Here is a 20,427-nt window from a genome sequence, read left to right as displayed (position 1 = left end):
TAATTTCACTCAACTGGCCCATCAGATCTTAGGCTTCAAAGCCAATAAGCTTACAAGGAAAGCACCATTGGAGTATGAGTCTTAAATCCAAGTTCAATTAAAACTTATTGAAGAATCTAACATAACAGTCCTACTCCAAGTCTAATTGAAGTAGACCACATGTCCAATTTAAACTTTCACCACTCCCACATCAAGTTAAAGAATGAGACATAATCCAAGTTGAATTCTACCTCTTAGCCTATAAATAGGCCCCTACACCAATTACATCACTTAGACTGAAACTAACTTAGGCATTTGAGTTTCCTAACATAGACGCCTCGCAGAACTTGTCCACACCATACTAACAATATGGTTATACCTTTTCACAAACATGACGAATTCATTCGGCCTAAGAGAGGATTGAGCACATGTCCAATGAACAGTACTACCATGTCACTCAACAACACATGATGGTAGCCAAAAAAGCGCATCAACAGAACATTTATTGATTTTTTCTAATCAACAAAACAATTATTAATTATGATGTTCGACTACTTGATGAAATTCAGATGCTTATAATTTTCTCTTCATTTAGCCTGCGAGAGGATTGAGCACATGTCCAATGAGCAGCACCACGCCACTCATATCTTCTTTGATCATAAACAAAAATGGGTGATCAGCAACAAAGTCTATCGTTTCAATCCGGCTTGCGCAAACTTGTCGTACACAAGCAGCGATGGAGACAATTGCAGGTTCTGTTCCTTTTTCATTAACTTCAATGAAGGATTTATGGAATAAGTGTGAAACACATAGGCCCTGGCCTACTTGTGAGTCAACCATTTCTGTCAAATCTGCTTCAGTACAGATAGGGTATTCCAGTCCTTATTCCTTGAGAACATTAGAAACTTCAAAGTCTAAAGAAATCTTAACCCTTGGGATCCTGAAAACTTCTGGTTCCAAGTTGCTGATGTATCAAATTTCTGGAAATGATATTTAGAAGGTGAAATCATATTCTTTTGTTGCTGATGCATCAAATTTCTGGTTCCAAGTTCCTATGAAGTATAGTTTATTACCAGGGACGAGTCCAATCAAGCTGTCAACTGACTCAGGAGAAAACTTATATATCTATATTACAAACCTTGTGAGAAAACTTATATATATATTACAAACCTTGTGAGTTGAGAGTAAGGAGAAGTTTTCTTGTGCATTAACAGTTGTCCAAGTATATCTTGAATGGCACGATATATACTTTATCTAATTGGTCTCGTTGTTCATTATCTTGTGTAATCCGACACGTTTTTGTTGAAGTGGATCAAATTTTAAGCAGATCTCTGAGGATGGCATCCTTGTGTGCATCTCTTTGTCATCAATGACAACTGTAATTTAACTCGCTAAAGCCCATTTTTCTTGTAGTGTGTGAGACTGGCATCCTTGTATTCAATACCCATTTTTCTTGGCTTTGGGTATTGAATAAATCCATGAATAAGGAGAGAGAATTATCTTTCTTATCTTTTTTTTTTTTTTTTTTTTTTTTTTTAATATTTTGTATTGGATCATGTAATATGTGTCAATAGCCATTAGCCATTGCTCTTGGCGGTCAAATTATGAAATTCCTTTCAAAAAAAAAAAAAAAAAGAAGAAATTATGAAATTGATAAAATTTTCTTCTCCCTCCTCGGTAAATTGCTAGCTACGTACTAAAAGACCTTAGGTGCAATATTATGCTATTTATTTTTCCATTTTCTGGTCCGTAGACCGTAGTAAGCCATGTGTGCAGAGCGGAAGCAATATCAAGCAACAAAAATTGAAAATATAATCGTCAAAAATAAATAGATGGTTATACATTTTCTCTAGCTCGACAATTTTTTTTTTTTTTTTTACATAAAACAGAACAACAAATTACAACAAAGTGCTGGACAACCCAAACAAAAAGCAGGACAAATAAACATAAAATAAAAAACAAATTAATGCAAGAAATAAATGAAGCGGGCCTATGGTTTCTTAGTACGAAGACCAAGAAAATAGACCACCAAAAAAGGCGGTTATATATATAGTGTGTCAAAGAAGGCACAACCACAAGGGCTAGGGAGGAGCACGGAATTGGAAAAATTTCACAAACCTCCTAAACCCCAAATAACAAACAAGAACCAACGGTGGCAGGGACTCGAATACACAGAGAAAAGAACAACATAAAAACAAAAACAATGAAAAGAAGAAACAAAACCCAGAATAGACTATGAAAAAACAACAAGAAGATTAAAAGAAATACGAAAGACAGCAACATCGATCGATGAAGAGGCGGAGATTCAAAAGACAGCAGCAGCATCTTGTTATTTTTTTACTATTGAATATAAGTATATAACCTTTAGAAGATTTCCAAGCATTAAGTAGATTTATACTAGTGAGATTTGATTCTTACCATTGATAGTAAATACGAGGAATAAATGTCCTGACAATAAAGATATTCATAAACTTCCTAGAAAATCTTTCATACTTCATAGTGATCGCACTCAACTTTCTTCCCCCTCCCCCCATGGTGGGCTTTTCTTACAATAGCAAAATAAAGTACATTAACGGGACAATTATTATTTATGATGGTCTCTTACTTGTTGTAATTGATATGTGTTTGTAATAATTTCACTCAACTGGCCATCAGATCCTAGGCTTCAAAGCCAATAGGCTCACAAGAAAAGCACCTTTGGAGTATGGAGTCTTAAATCCAAGTCCAATTAGAACTCATTGAAGAATCTAACACAACAGTCCTACTCCAAGCCTAATTGAAGTAGACCACATGTCCAATTTAAACTTTCACCACTCCCACATCAAGTTAAAGAATGAGACATAATCTAAGTTGGACTCTACCTCTTAGCCTATAAATAGGCCCCTACACCAAGTACAACACTTAGAGTGAAACTAACTTAGGTATCTGAGTTTCCTAGCATAGACGCCTCGAAGAACTTGTCCACACCATACTAACAATTTGGTTATACCTTTTCACAAACATGACGAATTCATTCGGCCTAAGAGAGGATTGAGCACATGTCCAATGAACAGTACTACCATGTCACTCAACAACACATGATGGTAGCCAAAAAAGCGCATCAACAGAACATTTATTGATTTTTTCTAATCAACAAAACAATTATTAATTACGATTTTCGACTACTTGATGAAATTCAGATGCTTATAATTATTAATAAAGATGTTCGACTACTGCGAGAGGATTGAGCACTTGTCCAATGAGCAGCACCACGCCACTCATATCTTCTTTGATCATAAACAAATATGGGTGATCAGCAACAAAGTCTATCGTTTCAATACGGCTTGCGCAAATTAAGATGTCGTACACAAGCGGCGATGGAGACAATTGCAGGTTCTGTTCATTTTTCATTAACTTCAATGAAGGATTTATGGAAAAACCAAAAAAAAAAAAAAAAAAAAAAAATCTACAATTGAAAAATTGAGAGTGAAATATATTGGAAAAAATGAGTTTCTACGAAAAGAAACTCTCTCACTATTAATATTTCCTGAATTCAATGTAAAATTTATAAAAGAAAAGCAATCATTTGAATAAAAAAATCATATATAAATTAGAAAAAAAAAATAAGGGTCAAAAACAAAAAATGGAAGAACATAAACACCGGAAATAAAGATAAAAAAACGAAAATATGAAAATATTAATATAATTGAAATAACTATTCTAGCAAAACAAAACAAAGAAACAAAGAAAAAAAAAACTGTAGTATAATTTTTCATTGAGAAACAACGATTGGAAAATTGAAAAAAACAGTTATAGGAAAAAAAATAAATAATAAAGAAAATAACTGTAGTTTAATTTTTCATTGAGAAAAAAAGAATAGAAATTCTCTCTCTCTCTCTTGTCTTTTTCGGAAATTGATTGATATAAATAGAAAGTAAAAGCAATAAAAATAAAAAATAAAAGCAAAAAAAAAAAAATATATATATATATAGGGGATAAAAACAAAAATGGAAGAACATAAGCACCAAAAGTAAACATATAAAATGACAATACTAATATAATGGAAAATAAATGTTCTAGCAAAAAATAAAAAATAAAAGAAATAAAAGAACTGTAGTATAATTTTTCATTGAGAAACAACTATTGGAAACTCTCACGTACTTTCCCTCCCTCTCGTCTTTTTCCTGAATTGAGTATGAAATTTACAAAGGAGCATTGAGATAAAAATAGAAAGCAAGAGAAGAAAAGAGAAAAATAAATAGAGAGAATTTGAGAACCTTTTGTTTTCTCCATTAAGATATCAATTAAATGTATTATAAACAAAACCCCTACATTTTAATTGTCTCACATTGAGATATAAAGAAAAAGCAAGAGAAGATAAAAAGAAAAATAAAGAAAGAGAGAGAGAGAGGGAGAGAGAGAGAGAAAATTTGTAAACCTTTTGTTTTCTTCATTAAGGCAGTTAAATATATTACAAATAAAATCCATACGTTTTAATTGTCTCACATTGAGATATAAACATAAAGCAAGAGAAGATAAAAAGGAAATTATATAAAGAGAACCTTTTATTTTCTTCATTAAGATATCAATTAAATGCATTCTAAATAATATAAAGAGAAAGCAAGAGAAGATAAAAAGAAAAAGAGAGAGAGAGAAAGAGAATTTGTGAACCTTTTGTTTTCTTCATTAAGACAATTAAATATATTACAAATAAAACCTATACATTTTAATTGTCTCACATTGAGATATAAACATAAAGCAAGAGAAGATGAAATGAGAAAATTTGAAAAGATTTTGTTTTCTTCATTTAGACAATTTAATGCATTACAAATAAAACCCTTATGTTTTAATTGTCTCACTAAAAGGCTAACATCTAAAACGCCACGTGTCGCAATTCTAGGCAAGAAAATTTGTGAAACTTTTGTTTTCTTCATTAAGACAATTATGTCTCATATTGAGATATAAACATAATGAAAAAGATGAAAATAAAATTAGATAAAGAGAGAGAGAGAGAATTTGAAAACTTTTTGTTTTCTTCATTTAGACAATTCAATGCATTACAAATAAAACTCCTATGTTTTGATTGTCTCACTAAAATGCTAACATCTAAAATGCCACGTGTCACAATTTTAAGTACTTTCTAATAGGATTGGTTGAAGACACGTGTTACAATTCTACGCACTCTCTAAACTAAAACTCAGCTTTTATATATATATGATGATTAGGAATTAGCTTCTGGAAGCATGGTACCATTTTTTAACTCTGGCTTTGAAACAAGAGAAATGCTATAAGAATTCCCTCTTGAACACTCTCAACTCAAGCGTGTACTTTTTAATGTGGGAGTAGTAAAAAGAGAGTAAGCAGACATGATTAAAAAAACGTTGTAGTGGAAAACTAGTGTGACAACTCTCACATTAGAGAGTATGCACGTCAGAATGTAAATGAGAATGAGAATGTTCGTGTACACGTTTGAATGTAAATGAACTGTCCCGTTTCCTTGGTGAAAAAAGAACCAATAAAGAGATTTTCAAATGATAATAATACAACGTTTTCTTCAAATTTAAAGGCTCAATCAATGGGTTATGGGTGTATGCTATCTCCCAGTGTACACTTTTTCTTGATTGTCAAAAGATTTTCCTAGAGAACCGTTCATATTAATCACACTCAACTTTTCCCCAAAAGACCAACAACACAAGACAAAAAATAAAAAAAGAATTATTGTTCTTTATATAATCTTGTACGTGTAATCCGCCATATCTTTCATGAAGTTCATCCACTTTTGTGCAGAACTCAGAATCACATCCGGCTGCATGCTAGAAAGCCGATCTCTTGTTTGCAACCCATATGACAACTGTTACTTTGCCTAATTTCTTGGACTTTTCACTGATTTTTCTATTATAAATAGGATGTTTCCATGGAGACCAAAACTCACTAGAGGAGCTTCCATTAGAAGAAGGAAAAAGAGAAGCAAATAGAAAACATGTCTAGGGCTACCAACACAACAGCCGTGATATCTAACTTGGTTTTGATGCTTTCTCTCCTCCTCGTCTTCTCCAGGGCCGAAAGTCGATTTTTTTCGGGTAAATTTGAGTCCAACGGTATCATTTACCATCATTTGCAATAGAAAATGATTGATTTAAATATTTAATTAATGTTTTTGTTTTCGATCTTGAAATAAGCAGCTACATTCCTACAGCCAAGTTCTCCCACCCTGGTTTGTGATTCTGTTTACGGAATAAAAAGTGGAGACACTTGCGTTGGCGTAACACAGAAATTCGAGTTGCCTACTGAGCTCTTCGATGCATTCAACCCTAACCTCAACTGCAGTGCACTGTTCGTTGGTCAATGGATTTGTATTGACGGGAATATAAATTAAAATGGCTTAATTTGAAAGTAATTGGAAATAAATCCATGAATAAGAAGAGAAGAAGTAATTATCTTTCCATGTATTTTTTTATTTTCAATCGTTATTCTTTGTTTATTGGTGCTGAAATTATGAAATACAACTCTGTCTCTCTCTCTCTCAATTGATGAAAATTCATTCATTTCATTGGGTGTCTACATCTTAATTTATACAGTGCTTAAAAACGTAATTAGCTAAACAGAATCAGAAAGAAAACTCTCCAAAGAAATATGCTTAAAATATTACAGTTTTGTCTACAATTTCATACAAACTAAATACTGCATGGACTGTACCATCCAAGGACGGAGACAGAGTTTAATATGAATAGAGATCAAGGACCAAAAATTTTAGTGGGTGGGCCAATAGGCAAAAAAAAAATTATCTTATAATTTTTTTTTTTTTTTTTTTTTATCTTCAAAAGAAAATTTCTTGTGTTGGGGGGATGGCCTACACCGGCCACCCCAGTTCCGTCAATGGTACCATTAGTAATTTGTAAGAAACTTACCGTAAAAATTGTAGTACTGCTAATAGAAATAATGTAGTTAAATTGTTTCCCAAGCTAAATAGGGAAAATACAACTAATAAAGCAAATAATATAACGGTAAATAAGGGTATTTTATTATTAGGAAAATACTAATATATTCTTCACAATTTTAGGTGGGCTTATCTTTTCCGGTTGTAAAGTAGGCCGTTTGTTAGAAAATCTAAGCAAACCTTGCTTGGGTGTACAACTTTAGAGTAGGCCCAATCCTCTTTTGTCAATAGTTGAATCTTGACGGGCTGGAAATTCTCCCAGACTTAATTTGTCGAACTAATATATGTCCAAAATACATTTGATTTTCACATGATTTTTTTAAAATGCTTGTGAAAAGTTAAAAAATAAAAAAATAAAAAAATAAAAAACCACCACGTAAGAATCACATACGTTTTGAACACGTGTTAATTGAATAAATTAGGTTAAAGAACAGGTAGGAGAAAATTTATCTAACCCAATTTGACCTTCTAAAATTTAAGCAAGAGTTGTGTATTGACTAAAGCTTTGAAACCAATGATGATTGATGAAGAACGGTGTAGTGGTAACAAATTATTCAATTATTGGTATGGATATATGTGAGATAGCTTGAAAGTTGGAAGCAACCCCGGGAGATTCCAAACCCTAAGCAGGACTTTGCTTTTAAGTCTTAATATGATTCCCTCCATGAACAAAAAGAAGGTCGGCGCGTGCAAACTAAATGTGACAATTTGTGTTTGCATGTCAAGGTATTGATATTCAATTATATGAGTCAACTCTAAGCCAACATATTTTATTAAACAAGTCAGATCCGTAAACCCTAATCTGCTAATTTCATATTGGGTCTGTGTCATGTCTTGTTTCGCATTTTGAATTTCAGTTGTGTTGAAGTATTAGTATAAGACTGTATAAATTAATCATAACTCAACCTATTTAATTAAACTTTTTAAACCCTTCAATCATAATTCACCAATTTTTTTTTGTGTGTCAAGCTTAATTACTAGCCTAGTGTCGACATCCTTCCCACAAAAGACTCTTATACACATTGATATGAAGGAACAAAAGTACTCTTTTTTTAACTTTAGAATCGCATGTGGTTCCTAAGTAAAGTTGTTTAATACCAATTCACGAGAAAGAGAGAGAATTATATTATATCTTATCCAAAAACATAAGGGTAAGGAAAGGCAAAAGGGCATGAATTGAAAATGAATCAAAAGTGTAGTCATGAGATTCTCCTTTGCTTCAGTGCAAAGCCGTGACCAAATCTACCTTTCCCACAAGATTTTGGCCTATCATATCATATCATATGAGCTTCGCATTTTTTGTTCTATCTATTCATCATTACGCTTGTTACCGAAAGCTCCTACACTCTCATTATTACGTGAAAAAAGAAGAAGAAAATGCTTCACTCAAACCATGTGAAATCCGATTCCCCACTTGTTATAAAGCTGTGAATGTTACAAAATGTTCGTTTTAGTTGTGGATTAAGTCTCCCTTTTTCAGGAAACTGCCTTCCAATTTCCAGCCACGTGGTTATATTGATGGTACATTATTCATCATTATCCACTTTTTATTTTATTCTTGCAACCGGGTTATTATATATTAATTGAAGAAAAATATTGTACATACTCTCTAAGTATCTGACATGTAATAAAAATCACCGTTAGATGTTACATATACTTTCATTTGTTATTTCATTCAATAGTAATTTTCGTTTTTTACTACTACTTCAAGAAGTGAGCACTTTAAAGTATGTGTAGCAATCCTCTTAATTAAACGATTAAATTCATCATTTTATATTAACTAATCTCAATTAAGTTTTATCTTCTAACTTATCTCAAGGAGCAAAAGAGTTGGAACTTGTAGGACAATGGACCCAAAGCGTCTATATCCATTTCACAATTTGTACCAAGAACATTTCAAAACTTCGGGAATCGGTTTCCACATATTTTGAGAAATGTCAAACAAAATAAGTCAAGCTATCAATTGTATAAGGCCATCCTATATACCCCTTTGTCGATAAGATGTGGAAAGAACAGAAGACTGACAACAAAGAAGTAAATCAAGATTTTCGTTCTAAATTAGGAAGAAAACTTTACAATTAATGTCTCCAACCTCTTGCTTTGAGGTTGCTTAACTTGCTATAAAGGGTAACTATTTTCTGACGACACAAAATCAACAGGTATAAGCTTTATTAATTGCATATAGATCAGCAACCGACCAAGAAGAGGTTGGTTATTTTAGTGTCATCCAAAATTATCCTATCTTAACCGACCAAACGATATCTTGTGTGAAATTAGGAGAAGCCATTGACCTTATTTATTGAAGAAGTGTGAACATAATCAACACTTGATAAAGAGACAGATGTAAGGATACATTTGAAATCCTAATTAAATCCTCCCTCTGTGGGCTTTTACGACCATTGTCCTCGTACTATTGTACCTAAGGATGACAATTTATGTTTGATTCTCAGATTTTGGTCGTGTTAAAGCATGAATATAAGATTATATATGTCAACTTTAACTTAACCTATATAATTAAATGGGTTAGGCTCCTTTACTCTAACCTGCTAATTTTGTATTGGGTTCGTGTCAAGTTCACGGGTCATGTCAAAAATTGACAACTCTAAATGTCACGTGTTGGGTTCGTGTTATATCAAGGTATGAATGTAAGACTTTATAGTTTAACTTTAACCTAACATATTTAATCAAACAAGTCAGACCTCTTAATTTTAACCTGGATCGTATTGTGTTCGCAAGCCCTAGCAAAAATTGACAACCCTGTTGTACCCATATGCTATTATGTCTACTAGAAAAGACATTAGACTAGTGAAAATCACTTGCTCCGAAAATAAATGTCAATTTAATCAACTAAGTTGAAAGCATTTCGTCTACTTTCTCCAACATTTATTCATCGAAGTCAATTTTGTTTACAGCTCATAAGCTGCAATTGCATTAGCACTAGAAAAAAAATAAATAGACGAAATGGTGGAAATCCCAATAAGGAGGCCCTTTTTTTTTTTATTATTATCAGAGTAGGTACTTCTCATTAAAAAATCACAGAACCAGATCTAATAATAACAAAAAGGAGGCCTAGGTATATTCAATTGCATCAAATTATTTGGCTAGAGATGGGTGCACTAGAAAAGTCCAACCTATATCATCACATAATATTAATTGTTAATTAATCCAATTCAATAATTTAGTCAAATTAACTATAATAAGAAGACAATTAGGGGAAGGGACAGTATTGGAATTGCACAAAAAAAAAATACATCTTGACCGAATACAATCTAGCATTCTCAAAACCAAATTATTTATGCAATGTAAATTATTAGCCTTAGCAGGTCGACAAAACAGATCAATTGTCATCTATATACTGGAATTTCCGTTGTAAATGAAAGACAGGACATTTGTAAATCGAAACTTCTTTTTTTCTTTTTCTTTATTTGTGGATAGTTTTGAGACATCATAGTTTTGTGGATAGTAAAACCAATACAGATATAGCCTCCACATTGAAACCATATACCCAATAGTATGTACTGCTAAACAAAGATCAAACAAAAAACAGAGAAAAAAGACAGATCTTTGTCCCATCAGACGTTTTTCGTAGCCTGGGCTCCCTTGGACATCTCCACGTTAGGGTAATCATCATCATCATTCACGAATCTGGACCAGTACCAGTGGGACTTCCATACTTTGTTCATCTCTTCAATTGGGATGTTCTTTGTCTCAGGCAAGAAGAAGAAGATAAAAATGGACATCGCCACCACAAAGAAGGCGAAGAAGAGGAACAACCCGAACTTCATGCGGCACAGCATTGCTAAGAAGGCTTGGGCAACAATAAATGTGAAGATCATGTTCACTGACACGTTTATACTTTGAGCAGCAGATCGGATTTCCAGAGGGAAAATTTCACTAGGCACCAGCCACCCGAGGGGTCCCCAAGACCAGGCAAATCCTGCTACGTAGATGCAAATGAAAAGCACCACAACAATTGCATACCACTTGGGCAATTCACCTGGATTACCACTTACTCCAAATTTAGCAGCAATTGAAATTGCAACAACAAGCTGCACACATGCAGAAAATCAAAATAAACAATGGTCAGTTATAGTAGTGAGTAAAGATAACAATTCATATGTCAGGTCGGGTTCAGATTGTACCTGGCATATGAGCATCTGAGCTCCACCCTCAAGGAAAAGGAACCTTCTTCCCCACTTATCAACACCATAAATGGAAACCATGGTTGCAACAACATTAACAATGCCGGTAATCACAGCAGACATGAGGGAAGCATTATCTCCGAATCCAATGGTGTTAAACAAAACAGGTGCATAGAACATGATGACATTGATTCCAGTGAACTGCTGAAAGAAGGGAATTAAGATGGCCATGGAGAGGTGGGGTCTGTATTTTCTTTCCAACAAGTTAGTCCAAGGGTGCTCCACAAGCCTTGATGCTTCACTTGCCGCAACAAGGTCACTGAACTCATCCTCAACATCATCAACGCCTCTAACTCTTTTTAGTTGAGTTTTGGCCTCATCCTGTTTACCACGCTCAATCATGGAGTTGGGTGTATCAGGAAGGACTAGTGAACCAATGGTGATTATAAGGGCAGGGACCACGGCTCCACCCAAACTCAACCGCCATCCCCAGCCACCCTTGATCTTGGCAAAGAAGTAGTTCAACACATTGGCAATAAGGATACCAACTGTGATTGATAGTTGGAAGCCAATGTTTAGAGCACCTCTGAATTTGTAAGGAGCCGTCTCTGAGAGGTAGAGTGGCACAGACTGTAATTACAAAAAACAGAACAAAAAGCCAAAATTAACAGCTAAACCAATATTTTAATTTTGTAATTAACAGATGATAATTAGATGGGAATAAATGAACAACACGTCGTTCTCGGGCGGGGCCAGATGTTGATGTCAAGTTGTCATGCTTCTTCGGAAAAATACAAAGTCTTTAATTATCAATGAGAAAATCAAGCAAGAAAACAAATGCACATGGTATACTTGATTGATTGAGCCGCTATATTTCAAATTGCAAATTTCTAATTCAACGCCGTGGAATCCATAAGTAAACTATGGCGGAAAAGGAGTGCACAACAGTGATGTCGTTGCAAAGAAAATATGGCATATAGAAATGACTTTTTGGGACGATAATTGTAAATTAAAAAGGGCAAAGTTTAAGACTTCGGTTACTCAAAAGTCTTCTCTCCCACCCGCCCTATTAGTGGCTATTTCCGTTTGTAGATGAGAGGGGGGAAAACCACGGTCATCTTTTCTTTTCCAACCTTTCTCAGAAACCAAACAGTTCAATTCTACTTACAAAGCTCAACGCACAAATCAAAAAAATAAAAAAATAAAAGAAAGTGAGAGAGAAGCAGAGATGAGTACAAGCCCATATCTCTGCAGCCGAAAAGCAAACAAAGAGTTTAGAAGCCCATATTCGGATCAGAAACAACTTGGTATCAGAAAATCTTTTTTGTCAACATTCCAAGCAATTGTCTCATTGCATAAATAAAAGATCTGAAAGAAAAAATAAGACATATTCAACCAAAAACCCCCAAAGAAAAGAAAAAAAAAAAAAAAAAAAAGGTGAAAGCATCTCACAACCAAAGGGATAAAATAAAGCATTGTGCTTCATATTTGTTTTCAGACAGCACACTTTTTGTTCTCTACCGACAACTTTCAATGAACCAAAACAAAAACACAAATAAACCCCACAAATAATATGATCCCAGATCAGGAAATGGAGAAACACAATACCTGATTGGCAAACCCAATACCGAGACCAAGCAAAATTCGGCCGACGATGAGCATCCAGACCGCTTGGGCAAAACCATTGAGGATGGCACCCACGAAGAAGAGCACACCTCCGAACAGCATGGACAACCTTCGTCCGAATTTACGTGTCACAGTGGACGCCCCGATCGATGATACGAGAGCAGCCAAATACAGCGACGACGTGAACATGGTCAGGGTCTCGCTGTCATATTGACAGTACTGGTCGGTGGTCGTCTCCGAATGCTTCTTCCGGTACACCGACGGGAAGAACTTTATCAAGAACGGGTCCATGGACGTGACCCCACCTATCAAAAACCAAAAATAACACATCAAAAATCGTCACCAACATTCAAAAAAATCAAACAGTTGATCAAGATTTGGACTTAATGGGTGCTCTTTACCAGAAATTCCAATATCGTAGCCGAAAATCAAACCCCCCATGCCCGCCACGATACATGTTACAAGCACATATGGAGTGAGGTTTCCCGGGTACTCCCTGCCTGGCACACCCGCCGGAATTCCTCCTACGGCAGGCATTCTCGCTGGTTTTTCACGTCAAATTTTTGAAAAGAGAGAAGAATGGCTAAAGAGAGACTGATGTCTACCGTATGAGACAACTAGAGCCAGGGGAAGAAGGAACCTACAAGTCTCCCTATGGTAATGGACACATACACCAAGCTGGAAAAAGGATGGAGCTTTTCTACTGTCCTAGCTGCTGTATATATAGAAACTAGACGAAGACTTTTTCTATTTTTTCTGGTTTCAGCCAGATAAGATTATTTCCAACTACTTAAAATAGGACCGTCGCTGAGCTGTCAACTACATAATTTCTTCTTATTCACAAAATCAACATAATTTCGTTAACTTCGTTTTTTTTTTTTTTTTTTTGTTGGTGCAGATAAGGCTTTAACGAAGCTAAACTTTCCTAGCTTTCTGGAATATAACTCTTTTCACGGTCGCTATTAAATTGCATAAAATCACGTACACCGTTGGATCGTCTTATCGATATAAAAGAGTCGGTGGCATCAATTTACACGTCATATATTACTCATACGGATAGGGATATATATATATATGTGATTCGTATATGTCTCGGGTTTGAGTCAGCAAAAAAGGTTTCAAAAAAAAATATTGAGCTTATCGGTGTCGGGATAATGTTGGATTAGTACAGGCTGTGGTACGTCGGCTCCGCTATTATGGCGTCGTAATAATAGTGAAGTGGGGGATACGTGACTTAAAAAAGGCCTTTACAGCAGAGTACAAGGACCATGTGACGCCCCCAGGATAAATACAACTACGCAATTGTACGACTTTCTAGCCATGAATTTCGCTTAGGTTTTTAATTTTACAAACAAAAAAAAAACCGTAAAATTAAATCTAAACGGTTCAAATAAACTATAAAAACTGTAATTTTTTTTAAAAAAATTTTAATCCTCTAACAATAAACATCCATTGCCCATTGGATACTGGCCATGTTGAGTCGTTGACCCAACGGCCAACAGATCGAGCTTCACCGTGTTCATTGCCTGCAAACACTGAAAAGGTTTGTGAAAATTTGAACTTTGTTTTGTCTTTCAATGGGTGTTGGAGCAGATGTGATTGGGCGGTGTGTTTTTGTTGCCAGTAAAAATCTGAGAGAATCTTTCAATTCAAATGGAAAATGGGGACAACGGAAATTAATGTTTCTTTCTTAACTGTTACTGGTCTTTTTATACGTTTTTTTTTTTTTTGTTATATTTTTTTTATCTGTGAGTTAATCCTTATTCTCAACGTTTTAATGGTCTTTGATTAGATTGTCTGTTGCTTTGTCCTTCTTCCATTGTCGAAGTTCTTAAACTAACAATATAATATAATATCAACCTTATCCAATATAATTATATATGTTTCTTTGTGAGTTACCCAATGTGAATGTAAATGTGGTTATTCAAATGAAGCTATTATGTTTGTTTTCACACTTATTTAGCACACTCAATTTACATTAAGTAGCTAATGTTTAAGTGGCTTTCGATTGCGTGTCAAATAGTATGAAATCAATGTAAAGAATAGTATTACTAAAAAAAACTAATATATTTTTTCGCGTACTTGGTGAATTGGTCAATGTCAAAAATATTGGACTTGTGAACTTATAAATATAGGTATTTAAATGAATTTGTTATCAGAAACTATCTTTTTTAATTATTGTTTAAATATTAATTAACAGGTTAAATCAATCATTCTCTAGCTATGAGTTTAAGTTTTTTTTTGAATAAGTAGTGATTTAATATGGTATTAGAGTAGAGATCTTGACTTCAAAATCCATCTCCGTAATTCGTTTCACTTATTTATGAAAAAGTTCGAACTTACACGTGAGAAGAATATTTCTATAATATTAATTCAAAAAGTAAATTTAACATTTTTTTTTTTTACTAACTAAATTCAACTTTTGAAATAAACGCTAATTTTTTTTACTATGGGCTCGTGAAGTCTGTAATTTTTTTTTTTGCTAAATTTGCAATGCTTAAATTTTCATTATTGTTTAGTGAACTAATTAAATATTGCACCGTTGGAATAAATTTTACCTAAATTGATACTGCATATGATATGTCAAGAATTAATCCTGATCACACCTTTATTTAAGTAGTTTCTAATTTATTGAGGCAGTCTCCACCGTTAAATTTAATGAATTCTATGGATGTAAATGCCTAAATGGGCTACGTTACCAAATAGTAACCTACATTTCCTTTATTTGCTTCAAACTCAACTGGCAGTGCTAACTAACAGTCAATAGTAATTAGTTGTTACAAATCTTAAAAACTACAATGCACTGTATCACTAAACTAATTACTTCACATCGATTATTATTTCTTCAATAATTATATTACGGTTATTTAATCAATAACCATATATATTTTGTTACTTACTATTAATTAATAGCCATAAATTAAAGAATATAAAACGCATATATATAATAACCATATATAGTGAAAACATTGCATAATTTTTATTATTAAGTAATAGCCATATATATTTTGTTACTTAATATTAATTAATAACCATAAATTAAAGAATACAAAACACATATAATAATCATATATAGTGAAAGCATTGCATATAAGAGACAAGAGCATTAACTAGTTTTATAAAATTTTAATGGGTTTGATTATATCTCTTAATATATTAGGACATATACAAATTAAATTTTGTTACTTAATATAGGTACCAATTAAATTTTGTTATCTAATATTTTTTTAAAAAAACAAATAATTAATATTATTAATTAATTTTTGACGTGTGAAATAATGGCACGTCAATAATTATTGATGTGCGAAAATATGCCACGTCAATAAAGTTTTTATTGACGTGTCACTATTGCCACGTCAATAATTATTGACGTGGCAAAAAGTGTGTTACTGTTTGTCACGTCAAAAAACACCATATTTTTTGTTGTGAAGTTTGGAGTAAGACTTCATTCCTGTATTTAAATTAATAAGGTAATTTTTTAACAATATATGCATATGAAGATTAATAAAAACAAAATTTTGGTTTGTTTGTTAACCCTCATTCATTTTCAATTTTATTTTTCTATTTTCAAAATAAAAATATTGACAAATAAGTTAAAACACAAAATACTCAAAACTATTTTTACCTTTATATTACTTCCCCCCAAAAAAAAAAAAAACCCATCTAAAAAGCATTAACGAACACTACCTTCAATTTTCATTTGTGTCAATTTAGAAGCAAATTTTATTGGAAGGGATATATATATATATATATATATATATGAGGTTGTTCTTGTCCTATCGTTTTTTTTTTTTTTGTTTTTTTTAATTTTGTTTGGAGTATGTTGACTCTAACGGTAACCCAGTGCAAGACCTAATTATAAACATTACATACACCCCTAACTCTTTCCTGGTACAAGGTTTAAACTTTAAAGATTGTTAGAACATATATTTATATTAAGTCGATTTATTTTTCTTATAAGAATATTTCTCATTTAGGTTTGACCATAACCAAATCCACCTACCACAATTGTTTTTTTATAAAGCGCTCAACTACCCCAAATTCTTTTCACTCTCTTTTCTCTCTTTAATTCTCATATTTTATATAAAATTCTACAATTAACAGGGGCGGAACTATGTGCTAGGGTGTGTTCCCCCAAAATTTTATAATTCTTTATATATATATATATATATATATATATATATATATATTATGAATTTGTCCTCCAAAAATAGTATATTTGTCCTCCAAAAATTAACATATTATGCATTATTCCGTTTATATGTTTTTTTTCTTAGCCATCTTCCTCGCATCTCATTTTTCTTGCATTTATTTGTGTTTTTTTGCGCAAAAATGTAGAATATGATAAAAATAACCGTCCCCCACTCTAAAAAGCCTGGTTTCACCCCCGACAATTAATCATGTATGTTCTTCCGTCAAGTATTTTTTTTCAGCTCTACATTTTACTTTGAATACATGCGTGTCTTTAACGAGAAGTAGATATATATATACCGTTTGATAAAGGAAAAGAATCTTATACGACGTAAAACTACGTGTGGTTGTAAAATAATTTTGCCGCAAACATCGCGATTAATAATGGCAATGTCTTATTCTTCCAAAGAGCAACAAAAATGAGATATTGATCGGTCGTGAAACCATGGATCCTTACCCCTTTGAAACTTCCATATGGCGGCCTTCCAACAAAAGCGAAAGCTGGAGTGGGAAAACGAAAGTGGACCAATATAAAGAAAAAGAGAATCAAAACAAAAGCGAAAAAAGAAGTTGGAGAGTTTCCTTCACTATTCAAAACATCCCCTTTACGATTTCTTCACTTTAGATGTTTTTATGGAGAGCTTCGTTGGGAAGCTTATACCCTTTAGATTTTGCTTTCTCGTAAATGATACTCAAAAACTTTTTTTTTAAGCCCTTGATTCACATGGCCGGAAGAGAGAATGAAAGATCAATCAAGAATGCTTCTGAACACATGGTTAAAAACAGTCCATCAAACTAAATAATGTGCACACTAATTGCATTTCTTAAAACTTTGCAAACCTTCAAGCTATACAAAGATAACAACTTGACATTAATATCAGTAATAATAGAGGTAAAACCAGATGTCGTTGTTGAATAGCAAGTATGATTGATGTTGATGGCATCTCCTTCCAAAGTTAAAGGATAAAAATCCCGAGAGAAGAAGCCACTTGAGATGCTAGCAATGTAGATTGGGCTTTAGTGACGGCGGCGTCAATTATAGAGACGTTTGGTAGAAGCATAGATAATCTTATTAGGGTCACTAAAAACCATAAACATTAAGATTGCACTTCAAACATAAGATATTTAGAATCATAATAGTAATTGTGCGGATCTGTTTTTTTGTTTTTGTTTTTGTTTTTGTGTTTTTGTGTTTTTTTTTTTTTTTTTTCCACCTTCTTGGTTAATTGCTTATGTTGTGGATATCCTCTAGGATTAAGCTTAACTCCCTTTTTTCCCCTTGTTTTCAACAGAAATTATTGTGAAAAAGGCTGGTCATGATGAGTCATGACAGTCCAAACCCATCAAAGTCAGTCTGTGAACCTGTCTTCGGCAGGCTCAGTCCAAACACATGCACAAGAATTCCAGTTGGGCACAGCAAATGTGAATCAATGAATTAAGGACTGCCAAAAAAGTGACCCACATGCATGTACCCAAGGTAATTTTGTTGCATAAATAAAGCTCACAAATACCTTAAATGGTCTAACATAACATAAATTACTGAACTTGTTGATCGTATTAAAAATTATTAGTCTTAAATAACTTGGTTTAAAGTGTTCAAAAGAGGCTGGCTTGAAGCCTTGACCGTATGTGAAGGCAAGCAGTGAAAAGGGACCCTTCTTGGCTTCCGCAGTCGTCTTGTATTAATCCAGGGGCCTGCAATTCCAATAACTATTAATGGGAGATTTGGTTGGGTCCCTCTATAGAGTACATGCGTCCTCAAAGGCTGATTCGTCACATTCACACGTCTTGTCTCTAATGGGGGATGGGGCATATATAGAGACGCGAGTAGTTGCTATTTGGTTTTGTGTCATCACCCCAACGTCTTGCTTCGGTGTACATGGAGCGTAGACCATTGAATGGCATCAAGTTTTATTTTACTTCACATTTTTCAATATTTTCTTAAATTTTAAAATTTTCAACTCATTTCCATTCTATCTTCATATAACTTTTAAAAGGGTCTAATACTAAAAACCTCCATAAGGTTATGACACTTTATTTTTTTTCTCTTAGGTTTTGATTTGTATCACAGGAAATATCTGTAGTTTTGATAAAGACTAAGGGGGTGTTTGGCAACAGCCTTGACCTAGGCCTAAACACTGTTTTTGTCCTTTTCCTAATGTGAAATAACACTTTTGCCCTTCATATGTTTCACCCAAAAACAGTGGCGCAGCTTCTCTTTTCCTCTTCTCCATTTCCACCGCTCTCTCCGTAGAAGAAGCACTTCCACCAAGCCATGGCTAGGACGTTCAGTGTGGAAATGGAATTCAAGAGAGATGAGGGCTTGGTTTTGTAGCCCATTTCTCCAACCCATGACGCCAAGAGATGAGAGATGGTCTGATCGAATTTTTATCCCTGCATTTCATGGTCTGCTCTGATTTTCAGGTGTTGATTTCACGGCCATAAAAACCACGCCATGCTTGATGCCCCCTTCAAAATCAGAATTCCAATTTTTCCTCATTTTTGAGACAGAGAGGGTTGAGTTTGCAAGCATTGGGAAGCAGAGAATAACGTAAGCTTTTCTTTTGCTTTTTGAAGAGACTGAGAGGGTTGCTTTTTGTATTTTGATTTTGTTTTTGTATGTTTTCATTGTGTTTTTTTCCATTGAATTGCTTACGTGGGATTCAATGGGCTAGCATGTGAGACTGTTCTTTCAAAAGAGAGAGAGTGTGCGTATAGGCTGTGGCCTGTGGTAGACCTATAAAGTTTCAGATTTGCAGACCAGAAATACAAAATCAGTCTCTGAAGAATGCAGACCCAGAGGACCTCCAAGACTCGGTGGAGCTGCCCTTCGCCTTGCTCCGTCTCAACAGCTTCAACTCCAACAACCACCAACCCTGCACCACTTACGGCTGTTCTGGCTCCAACCCCATGAAACGGCGCTCTCCCTCGTCGTCTTCCTCTTTCCAAGACCCATGACACCCTGACCCCTCCCACTCCGAACCCAACCCAAGAGGCTCTTTTTCGAGCCAGACGACCTCATCCTCCGTGGCTTCTCCAAGCTCTCCCTCCCCACCACCCCCGCTTCCTCTTCTCCTCTCCGCCACCGCGTTTTGGGCCCACCCACCGCCAACGCTTTTGTCTCCCCTCCGATGGTCCCTTTTGCCGATGCCTCGGGCTGCTTTGCGCTGGGCGATAGTCAGCACCCAAACAATGTTTGGGTGAACCCGGTTACCAAGCAATGGTTTCTCTTAGGCAGCGTCAGACGCGTGTGAGGAGGGAGAAATTTTGTACACAAAGCGCAGGGGGTGGGGGAGAAATCAGAAATGGTTTTCCCTTCTTCGCAGCTTCATACGCGAGTTTCGGGGCACTGGGTTCCAATGATGCTGGCCTTTTTTCCTGAATTCAGCGTGGGAAATTCCACACACGGGCATGTTTCAATCAGGAAGAAGTATGGGTAAAATGGGAAAAAGTGGGTAAATTCTTACCCCAAAAACCGAGCCTTGACCCAGACACTGAACAGTGTCTGGGTCAAGGCTGTTGCCAAACAAAGCCTAAATTGATCTTTTCATCTATTGACCATTAGTTGACTTA

At 34.5% G+C, this 20,427-nt stretch overlaps 1 protein-coding gene across 1 annotated transcript; it reads right to left on the bottom strand.

The window, feature by feature from the left end:
* Positions 1–10,221: 10,221 nt before the first annotated feature.
* Positions 10,222–13,410, bottom strand: LOC132170967 (sugar carrier protein C-like). The gene is made up of 4 exons (XM_059582134.1): positions 13,065–13,410; positions 12,646–12,968; positions 11,038–11,667; positions 10,222–10,944 (listed from the first exon to the last, which is right to left on the bottom strand). Exons 1-4 carry the CDS (start codon positions 13,198–13,200, stop codon positions 10,468–10,470), a joined length of 1,566 nt encoding a protein of 521 aa, XP_059438117.1. The 5' UTR covers positions 13,201–13,410; the 3' UTR covers positions 10,222–10,467.
* Positions 13,411–20,427: the final 7,017 nt, after the last annotated feature.

Source organism: Corylus avellana, chromosome ca2, assembly GCF_901000735.1.
Source record: "Corylus avellana chromosome ca2, CavTom2PMs-1.0".
NCBI lineage: Eukaryota > Viridiplantae > Streptophyta > Magnoliopsida > Fagales > Betulaceae > Corylus > Corylus avellana.
This window is presented reverse-complemented; position numbering and strand designations above follow the sequence as displayed.

Excerpts from the sequence above, each read along its gene's own strand:
- LOC132170967 (XM_059582134.1), bottom strand. The coding sequence starts at position 13,200 with ATGCCTGCCGTAGGAGGAATTCCGGCGGGTGTGCCAGGCAGGGAGTAC. Across the intron at positions 11,668-12,645 it reads GTATTGGGTTTGCCAATCAG|TCTGTGCCACTCTACCTCTC; the intron begins GTATTGTGTTTC and ends TTGTAATTACAG. Across the intron at positions 10,945-11,037 it reads CTCAGATGCTCATATGCCAG|CTTGTTGTTGCAATTTCAAT; the intron begins GTACAATCTGAA and ends GCATGTGTGCAG.